The sequence below is a fragment of the Adiantum capillus-veneris genome, chromosome 21, assembly GCF_014529385.1.
Source record: "Adiantum capillus-veneris isolate H3 chromosome 21, ASM1452938v2, whole genome shotgun sequence".
In the NCBI taxonomy this organism is placed as follows: Eukaryota; Viridiplantae; Streptophyta; class Polypodiopsida; order Polypodiales; family Pteridaceae; genus Adiantum; species Adiantum capillus-veneris.
The window spans coordinates 92229002-92239993 of NC_140951.1; the positions used below are offsets into that span (position 1 = coordinate 92229002).

At 41.0% G+C, this 10992-nt stretch overlaps 1 protein-coding gene across 1 annotated transcript in view; it reads left to right on the forward strand.

Moving 5' to 3' along the window:
* The window catches only part of LOC147431355 (mitochondrial import receptor subunit TOM40-1-like), a 28801-nt gene extending 18727 nt beyond the window's left edge, over positions 1-10074 (forward strand). Inside the window, exons 4-13 of the mRNA XM_086493956.1 lie at positions 4509-4590; positions 4668-4767; positions 4846-4941; positions 8210-8260; positions 8335-8400; positions 8653-8754; positions 8857-8925; positions 9015-9098; positions 9214-9309; positions 9574-10074. Coding sequence (XP_086350082.1) covers positions 4509-4590; positions 4668-4767; positions 4846-4941; positions 8210-8260; positions 8335-8400; positions 8653-8754; positions 8857-8925; positions 9015-9098; positions 9214-9309; positions 9574-9633 — 806 coding nt within the window. The 3' untranslated portion in view covers positions 9634-10074. The remainder of the gene's footprint in view (positions 1-4508; positions 4591-4667; positions 4768-4845; positions 4942-8209; positions 8261-8334; positions 8401-8652; positions 8755-8856; positions 8926-9014; positions 9099-9213; positions 9310-9573) is intronic.
* Positions 10075-10992: the final 918 nt, after the last annotated feature.

Genomic DNA, 10992 nt, shown 5'->3' on the forward strand with positions numbered 1-10992 from the left:
TTGGTGGAATTTGCCTACAATAACACGATACACTCTTCGACGGGGAAGACGCCATGTGAGATTGTTGAAAGTGCTGCGAAGGTTTCATCCTTCATGAGCACGAAAGATTAGAAATTTGAAGCGGATGAATATTCGCGAGATTTGGATACGGCTTTTGCCAAGGTTCGCGAGACTTTGCAGGAGTCTCAAGAACGACAGAAAAAGGCAGCGGATCGCCATCGTCGCGACTGGAAATTGAAGGAGGATGATTGGGTGCTCTTACTTCTGAGAAGGCACGCCTAAGAAAGAAAAAGGGAAAGGAGAGGCTTTTTCCAAAGCTTAGTATGTGATACTACGGACCTTTCCAGATTACTGACAAGATAAATGATGTCTCCTTCCGATTGAAACTGCCAGATACTTGGAGGATTCACAATGCATTGCATGTGAGTCTCTTGAAACCTGTTAAGGGTAATGTGTTTGATGATGGGGAGCCTGATGAGCAACCCGCAGTGGAAGAAAACGAGGAGATCCTTGTTCTTGAACAGATTTTGGCACATAATGATACGAAGAAAGGTAAAGTCCGAAGGCAGTTCTTGGTTTAGTTCAAGAACTTTCCTGCATTTGATGCGAAGTGGATGGAGGAGGAGGACCTAGCAGATACTCCTCGGATTGTGAAACTTTATCTCGATGCTTTTGGTTTAGCATAGTCTACTCCAAATGGAACCCAGAATTCAGCTTGGCCGAAGATCTGGTGCAGTGGGATGCACAAGAGGGGAGTGACTCCACTCCTTTGTCAACAGATGCCTCGATTTTGATACTAAAGTCACTGATGTCTCTTTGAGCTTCAGGGATACTGAGAGCTGACAGTATTCTGCTGGATGACTATGAAATGGAATTCCTGATTATGATACTGCTTTGTTCTTTACTTCTTGTGAGTGCAGGAACTGATAGTCGAAATGACTGCAGCATTTTGGTCTGATTGATCTCGAATAGACATGGTTGCAATAGGGGTTAGTCAATCGGACATCGATGAGGTCCCGATTGGACCTAGATGTGATTGCTAGCTACATTGCCAATAAATCATGGTCTAAGATCCGAATGAATGTTGAATGTCATGTGATGTCCTGTGATGTCGTGTGATGTGACTGTCGATTTTGTACATGTGCTAGATGTGCGTTCCTAGTACGTAGGTACTAACAGTCAGTGTCTGCTAAGACGATTTATGGCTTTTGTCGGTTTTGCAGGCGTAATCGCGGTCGATTACAATGCTTTCAAGAGGGGGGTATGTCACAAAGTGATGACGTGGCAGACAACAGAAACCCTAAAATTCTTGCAAACCCTAATTTTTGCCAAAAACCCTAAATTCCGGAAATCGCGGAGGTGGATTATTTTTTTTTTTTTGGAAAATGATGAGCGACGCGAATTTTGCTTTTGCTTTTTTTTTAATAAAAAAAAGAGAAAAGACTCTCTAAGAGAGAGAGAGAACTGATGCTTTTGATTTTAAAAGCTTTTGGGGCTCTGCTTTTGGGCATCCCTTGTAACCTTTAAATTAGTGGTGAGGGCCTCACTTCTCAGAGCATCTGGACGCAGAGTCTGAGAGTGAAACCCTAACCGCTCTCTTGTACTTTGATGATTGATTTATATAAAAAGAAATACCGAAAGGGGCGCCAGTCATTGGGGCCAATGTCTCTAGGCACGGAACTCCGCCGGGCCAGTGCAAATCTATTGTGATCTGTGAATTGTTTTGAAGTGATTATTTGGTGCTGTCGCGGTTGATTCTTGACTTGGAGTGTCCAAGTCTGTTACAGGGGGTATTGAATGATTGAAAAGTGTTGCTTTTACTCATGGCCTGGATCTGGACGGTTATTTACAGGGGGAGTATTAAGAAGTCTGAGCAGTCCTTACTCTCAGCACCTCCAAACGATGCAGGTTGCGGTCTGGGGACGTTTGGTTGTAAAAGGCCTCTATATCTCATGGCCCGCACCTTTTTAGGTTATTTGAAGGAGGAGTGATGAGGGAGTTGTTGAACAGCTCATGGCCCCGACCAGGATGGTTATTTGCGGGGGGAGTGTATATCGGCGACTTTATGTTTCTATGTCTTGTAACATGCATATGTGGGCATTTGTGTTGCATTGTGATGTGCCATTTGCTAAATGTTCCTAATTGGATGAGATTGCTTGGGTATGTAATTTTAGTGCATCAAGACACCCGTGGAAGATCAGTGCGGTTTGGGTGTGATGGCTAATTTTACTACGTCGGAATATCAAGAGTTCCGATCTGGACGAAAGGAGAAGCCAACTCCTTGATCAAAAGAGCCGAAAGGAGAAGCCAACTCCTTAACAAAAAAAATAGCAAACCGATTGTCCCTCAGAATGACCCTCGGATTTTTTTAAAAAGCTGCAGATATATTGTAATCGTGGACAATTACTCGCTTTCAAGAAGGGGAGATGTCACAAACTGTTGACGTGTCAATTCAGTAAAGAGCAGAGCCAACTCTCAGATCACGGCCGAGGGGCCTAAACCCTAAGAAGAACAAGTAACAGAAGAAGAAGTCCTACCAACTTATGGGACTCGTCGGATGTGGCCTCAGTGACATAAAGGAATTAAAATAAAGCAGGACCCACACACACACACACACACACACACACACACACCAAAACTTGCGCAAAATCTGATGATGTGGCAGTTGTACGGATGCTCCGCGTTTTGCGTTGATTGCTGACGTGGCAGTTTTACGGAATCCGTGATTTACGCTGGCAGCTTTTTGGCATTGCTTTTGGACTAGAAGCTTTTGAGTTTGAAGGCTTTTCACGAAAACTGATTTTGGGGCCTAGGGCCTTTAAATATTAGGCCATGGGCTCATTCTCTGACATGCTTTCTGGAGAAGGTGCGGAGTTTGGAGTTCCGGCTTGTATTGTGTTTATGCAATATAAAGAAATACTGAAAGGGGTGCCAAGGTTTGGGGCCGATACTCTCTGGGGTGGAACTCTGCCACTCCATGTCGTCTCTCTCTCTCTCTCTCAGTTCAGTTGTTATTGAAGTGCTAAAAGTTTGCTTAGTTTGTTCTTTTCTATTGGCACGTGGTGCCCATCTTGTGACACACTATTAGGCATTGATGACATATGTGGGGATTGTCTTGTTAATACTATGCATGATGGAGTTGATGGTTATATTGACTTGTGGATGACTACCATGAGTGTATACCTTGCATTTTCCTATAAATGTGAATGTAGGCTTATTATCCTGGATTCATCTAGGTATATCAATTTTTTGTTCCTTATAAAATAAATTTTAGAAACATGAAAAACTCAATCTTCTCAAAAAGTTATATCTAATTTTTGAGATTTTTTATAGAACAGTTTCAAATTTTCAACTTAAAACTTCTCACCAATCTCTTTATGTATCATGTGTATCTAAATTGTGAAATTTTTTCACTTTTTTGCCTTATGCCTAACTAGACTACAGGTATGCGCAATGTGTTTGAAGTGTCATAAAATAAATGCAACAACCCGGTAAGACAAGAAGGCACTAAAGTGTTCGAAGACACTTCAGTGTTCAATTACAGAACTAGTGTTAAGGGTTTTATATGAAATGTTCACCCCTTGTTGGGGGCCTTAATGCCATCAAATCCTAGCTTCGCAATAGAATCTTCAGTTTTTTCAATCTCCTCTAGGCTATCTACCTCTCCCCTTCCCTGTCCTTGCCCCTGTTCCTATCCCTCCCCTATGACCGTTCCCGTTTTGGTTCTGCGTCCATGTTTCTGTGCATTCTCCAAGTAAAGGAGATTGGGTTTGTGTGGTTAACTGATCTTGTGTCTCGTCTATCATCTGTTGCATGTGATATTTTGGTTGGGTTTTTCTTTTCGAAGTTCTGAAGTTATATTGTATCGATGTTTTTGAAAGCTTGTTGGGTTCCAGGCTCAACTCTGTAATTTGGATTGATGTATCTGCCTTGCGTGCTTATAGTTAATTGCATTTGTTTTAGCTCATTGTGTGGATTGGTGCTTTTGTTGAAGCATTTGCTTCTGTTTAGTCAACGAAGTATGCAAAAAGTATGGTTTATATCCCCAAGTAGTTCACATGTTATATTCATGCTACTTGTTACAACTGTATATTACTTTGCAGCTCAAAAAGTTTATAGCCACCACTTGACAACTTGCACATTGCATTGGCTACCGACCAAGATTAAACAGAGACAATTTTCAGTTCACCACATGGTAAGATATGTTTGATAATATCATACGCCAAAAAACTACCGAGTATGAAAGTATGGTACGATAGAAACTATGGTTTTAGTTGATCTTTAATTTTTGTTGATTTAAGGTTGTTCTGTCGTTATCTGTATTTGGAAGGCCTGCTTTTGTGATGTAATGGAGTATAATGTTGTCTATACTGTAAAGTGCCAGAACATTCTATGCACTTTCCATCAACACTCTTTACTTCTTTAAGGTCAACTTCTTGGATGTCCACTGCATCTTGTCCTGCATGCACAAGTTAATTTTTCTGAAAATTGGAGGATGGTGTTTTCAGTGTCACTCAAGCCAGAGCTTTTTGAGGGATTGCGCTTCGATTTTACCAAGCCTCTGAGCCCCAAATTTTCTCTGAGTCATAGGCAAGTCTCTGAAAGCACGTATGTTTCTAACTTTTAAATCTTTTTGCTTGATATTGACTCTTTGATGGTGATAACAGCGTTTATATGGGTTCCCTGGAGATGCCCTCTCAATCTCCTGAGACATTCAAGGTTCCTACTGCACACTATGAGTTTGGTGCAAACTTCTTAGACCCAAAGGTTATGCTTTTGCTATCCATCATGTTTTGATCTTCTTATTCGAAGGGCCAAACTGAATTTTCTTCTTATTATTTTCAGTGCATGCTTATTGGACGAATTCTAACAGATGGTCGAATGAGTGCACGCGTCAAGTATGACATTACTGAGAATGTAACCATGAAAATCAATGCACAGGTTTGTCTTCCTTTGTGAAAATGTTCTTCAATGGATTTGAAGTTAATTGTATTTTTACAAGAACATTAAACTTTTCAAACTTTATGAATCAACTAAAATCACCATATTCAGTCAAATGTTGCCACGATTTCACTAACAAGCATTTTGTTTTGGTGTTGTTTGTGCACGAGTGATTTTGTGTTTATCTGCGCATAATCTGATAGGGGCCAGCTTTGATTTTTTCATTCTCAGATGATGCCATGCCATGATGACATCTTCTTCATATTCTTTTGTCAACTATGCAGAAGTGAAAACTCTCTTGAATTTTTTCCACTTCTTATGTGCTTCTCTGTTCAACAGCAGAGTGGACCACCATGTCTGTGCGTTTTTTTCCAGATAAGACGCCGCTCTTCGTACCTTGGAACGTTCTGAGAAACGACCTCCCAAAAAGCGGATGTGAAAGTGCTGTATGAATTCAAGGGTTGGATGGGTGTCTTTGTAGCCTCAAAACGTGCCAAACTTGACTGATTTACCCCATCCTTGAACTTCTTGGTCTTTCTCTCTCTTTTCTCAGTGTTTGAATTGTCAGATGAGGACGATATCTCCTCCTCTGAACTGCTAGATTGCTTTTTGTGCACTCTAGACTTTTTGTTAGAATCTCCTTTTTTGCTTTTCTTCCTCTTATCTTAGAGGATGAGGAACTGTTGGAATTCTATGAAGATTAAAAAAAAAAAGGGTCATCCGCGAAACGAACATGCTTGTTGGATCTTCTAGCCACCTCGAAAGTGGATTTCCTGCCCAACTAACTTGGAAAATTTGTTGATTTTCTTTTGAGTCATCCGCGAAACGAACACACTTGTTGGATCTTCTAGCTACCTCGAAAGTCGATTTCCGGCCCAAATAATTGGGAAAATTTGTTGATTTTCTTTTTTTTCGAGCGTGCTTCATGCTTTTCATCAACTGGGCTGTCTTCTTTGCGAGAATTTCGTCAAACTCTTTCCGTGAGTACAGTCTGTGGTTATTTGCTCTCAGCTTTGATTTTTGCTTCGTTACTGACTTGAGAGGAGAATGGATGACCTCGTGCCATCTAGAGTGAACCTTGTTGGAATCTCCATTGATTTTCTCCGTTTCCCTACTGGTTCTTCATCTCTTGCGGACTAATGATTGGAGGGTGTTGCTCTATTGGATTCCCCGCGAAAATCCACTTGTGATGCAAAAAGGATCCGATTCTCCATGGAAGAAGAATCGTCTGAGCTCTATTACCACTGTTACACGCTTGGACACTCCAAGCAAGAATTTAATAGCAACACATGAACAGATATTGCAAACAATTGAATGAACTTGAATAGAGAGAGAGAGAGAGAGAGAGAGAGAGAGAGAGAGAGAGAGAGAGAGAGAAAAGAGGAGAGTCGACACGAAATAAAAACCGAAAACAATTGAATGAACTTGGGGGGGGAGAGAGAGAGAGAGAGAGAGAGAGAGAGAGAGAGAGAGAGAGAGAGAGAGAGAGAGAGAGAGAGAGAGAGAGAGAGAGAGAGAGAGAGAGATGATGAAATGAAGTGTTATATTAACGTCTTCAAAAGGCCAAAGTGACCTATGAGACTAGAAAGTTACAATGCGGAGAGAGAGAGAGAGAGAGAGAGAGAGAGAGAGAGAGAGAGAGAGAGAGAGAGAGAGAGAGAGAGAGAGAGAGAGAGAGAGAGAGAGAGAGAGAGAGGAGAGAGAGAGAGAGAGAGAGAGAGAGTCAACACGTAATAGTGGAGTTTTGTCCCCAGTTGCATTGGCCCCAATGACTTGCGCCCCTTATGGTATTTCTTTATTATTGCTTCACAAAAGGCCGAGGGTCCAGCTCACTCCGAGATTGTGGGTCCAGATGCTCCTCAAAGACCCACCCTCAGGGCACTTATAAACAATACAAGGGTTGCCAAAAGTAGAGCCCTAAAAGCATCAACTCCAAAAGCACTAGTTTCTAGTCCCAAAAGCTAGCGCCAAATCTTCCAGCAATCAGCCAACACAAAAAAAGGAATTTCCGTACAACTTGCCACGCGGCAACGGCCCAACGCAATTTACAGAAGTTAACCCCAACCTTCACTCTTTTGATAAATAGGGTTTAGGCCCCTCGGCTGGTGCTCCTGAAGTTGGACAGGGTTAGGGTTTTTAAAACCTTAACCTTTTTAGGCCCCTTGGCCATAACTTCTCCAGTTCTTTGGGATACTTCTTTCAAGTTCCTTGTCCTCTAGGCGAGTCCTTCAAGCGGGGCATGCCACGTCACAAACTTGTGACACTATTGCTACTTGAGTGATCTTTGTTCTCCACTGTTGCCTTGCATATGTATGTGGCATTGCAAGTGCCTCTAGTGTCAGAGGATCTTATCGGAGTCGAGCCAGATAAGAGTCGAGGTGTCCACCGGATTGGAGGTGAGTTTTTGTCTTCATTGCATTGTCTGCTGCCTATTTTGACACTTTGCAGTGTGAGAAATTCAGTTCGTTGGTTCTATAGAGTACGCTCTAATCATGAATAAAGTCTATATAAACTTGCACCCACTCTTGGGCATTGATGATGTGAGTAGGGATGTCATAGCTGTTGTCCAGGCTTTGCGTGATAAGGGTGGCGATCTTATTCTTCTTGTTTGGACAAGCAACAAAGGAAGGTCGCTTATTGTCAAGTTTTCAACTTTGTACTAGTTTGGTTATGTTTTGCCTTTGTTAGGTTGGTACGTAGTAGTTTCTCATTTCACTCTATACCTTACATTAGGATTTCAGTTTTTGTTCTTTTGAAAGTTGTCATGTAGAGTCCGAATTGTAGGCCTAAGCCTTATCCTTGTGAATGTTTAAAGTTGAGTACTTCTTTCAAAGTCTTAGTCAAGAAAGCTTCCGTAAGTCACTTTGCCTATGCTTGTTCTAAACGCATTTTCAAGGGAATAATTTGTTTTTCTCTATTTTTGTTTAGAAACAAATAAGGTGATTCAGTTGTCTTCATTTTTTCTTGTGTCCCATGCTTTTGTGAGTATTTTAGCCTCTCTTATAATTTGAAAGTTTAGACTCTTCTGAGCTTATGAAGGTATATGAGTATAGCTCAGATCGTGTGCTGCTTGGATGATTTTCGTGTTCCCCTGTTATTACTGACTTATATATGGGCTTTTAACACATACTAATGGAAGGAATTTTTGATTGGGCTATACAATTTTCTTTTGTAAAAGTGCGTTTTGATTTCCACTGGACTCAGTTTAGCAAAAGTGAAGGTTGTGTTTCTGTTGAGCACATGGTTAACATGTTTCTCACTTTTTCAGCTCACAAATGAAGCTCATTTCTCCCAAGGCATGTTCAACTTTGATTACAAGGTAAAGTCCTAAAAGGAAGCAATCCTTTTTACTGACTTGCAAGACCTGTGCTCTGATATGCTTTTCAGTGACAGGGTCGGGATTCTCGGGCCCAGTTTCAATTTGCCAACAATGCTTTCTATGGTGGCAATTATATACAGGTTTGTTACTTATGGCACCTAGAGTATCACTCTGCAGGCAATTTTCGTTGTCCCTCTTTGTGCATTTTTTTTTCATAATTGCTATTTTTCTTCTTGCACAATCACAAGAGAGCCTATATTGCTGGATGCTTCTGACACTAGTGGGTGCTCATTTTCTTGAAAACTAGTGATCTGTCAAGAAAAAGGTATTTTAGGACCAGTCTGGGAGATCTTATGGTGCAGTGATTGATTCTTTCTTTAAATGTACTGCAGAGTGTCTCCCCTCATCTGGCTTTGGGAGGTGAAGTTTTTTGGCTAGGGCATCAACGAAAGTCTGGGCTTGGCTTAGCAGCACGGTACAACTCCGATAAAACGGTGACTATTACATCCTTTGAAGCTTCTAGAGAAGATAGTAAGGTCTTTTTGATGATTGTAATGGCACACTATCCGATGAGATTGGCTTATCTTCTATTGCAGATTATGACAGGTCAACTTGCTAGTACGGGATTGGTTGCCTTGAGCTATGTCCAGAGAGTCTCAGAAAAGGTGTGCTTCAATGCAGTTTTGTTTGAATAATCTTGAACTCTTACATCGTGATCTCAATTAACACCTTGTGCTGCTAATATGCCACATAGGTTTCACTTGCAACCGATTTTATGTACAATTTGGCTAATAGGGAGGCAACGTCAAGTATCGGCTATGACTATTTACTCCGCCAGGTATATGACTGCTTGAAGCACCATTGGATGTGCATGAATGAAAATTTCACTCGTTTCCCAACTGATCCCTTCTGGATAGGAAGAAGTTTTAAAATCCAGATAAAATGTTTTGCAGTGTCGCTTAAGAGGAAAGGTCGACTCCAATGGCACAGTTGCAGCTTATTTGGAAGAACGATTAAATCTCGGGGTCAATTTCCTGCTGTCAGCAGAGGTGTGTATGGTCTCATACATACTACACAAATGTAAACAAATTTTATATGTATTTGCATGCACACACAGGCAATCCATACATGGTCGCAGTCAGGCATGCGTGCTTGGTCACTTTCATACACATATATGCTGCTTGCATGCAGGGTGTATGCATGTGTGCTTATGTATGCAGATCCTTGTGCCTTACTGTATGATGCAAATCTGTGTGCTTGTATGTATGCACATGCTCTAAAACTGCATTAATGGCTTTGCTTTTGCTGTACAGATTGATCATTGGAAGAAAGACTACAAGTTCGGTTTTGGTTTAAGCGTTGGAGAGTTCTAGGCAAGCTATGGAGATGCAAAGGTGCTTTAGAAGACAGCTTACAATGTCAGAGCTGGTATCAAAAGCGAGTATGTTTATCCGGGGCAGAGTAGGTATTCAAAGATATTCATAAGCACGCCATGGGCAGAGTAGGTATCCAAGGTATTCATGAGTACGTCGTGGGCAGAGTGGAGCCTTCAATTTTTCCCCGTGTAGTGGGCTCTTCTTTCTTCATTAAATTTTGTGGTCCCCAGCTTGGGGAATCGATGATGCAGTAGCTTGTAGATGTGTAGCTGAGTAGGTCGAACTTCCGGTGTTACATGCTTAGTCCATTTAAGTCACGGGTATCAGTTACGATGCTCTCCGAGTATTCATTCTGTGGAATGTTGTGTAGACTTACATTTTGTTTACTGTAATATCGTCCAAGGGGAAAGCTAAATTGGCCTATCAGGCCTCTATTTGTACTGTTTTGTGGTTCTCTCTCTCTCTCTCTCTCTCTCTCTCTCTCTCTCTCTCTCTCGTGTGCCAGCGCGGTTGGTTTATGTACAAGGATCAATCAGGCTAGCCCTGTTTTTTTTTTTTCTTTTATAGTTTTGAAAGCATCTATCAATACACAAACCTCTACATCGTGATAACATTTTGGTGTGCAGAAGTCATCAACATATTTTGAAGTCACTTTGTCCTTTTATCAGTATTTGGTGTCCAGAAGCCATTAACATATTTTAATTTAAGTGTTATATGCACATTACTTTTAATTATGATGGAGTGTATGACTTCCTACAGCTTATTCTCAAAGCATTTCCAAATGAAATTTTTTGGTGTGCATCCAAAGTGTCTTATGTGACATCCTTACCAGTCTAGTAATGCAACATCTTGCTCTACTTACATGAACCTTGTTTATATGTTGCTATTCAAGACGCATTGGTATTTGATAAATTGACATCTTGCTCTACTTGCATGAACCTTTTTTTATATGCTACTATTCAAGGTACATATTGGGATTTGATAAATTAGTTAAGAGTGACCACTATCACAAGTTTACATAAAGAGGATTTGCACCACTGCCTAATCCTTCTAACAGGGACTAGGTAATTTATCAAAGTGAAACTTTGGAAGAGTTTGTGGAGCCTACGCTAGTAGATCAAGGCAGTCATATGCGTGATTGGATATTTTATGCCCTTGGTTTGTAGCCCTTCTAGCTGGTCATGTGTCGTGTAGTTTTAACCATCATACATCCTAATGATCATGAGTTCGTTTAAATAAAAAAAACCATTTGAGTGCGATGAATGTAGGGAGAAACTTTACACCATGTTTTTACAATTGGACATTCTAATGTACATGACTTGGCCCAATAGTTGGCTTATTCAAGACATCATGACT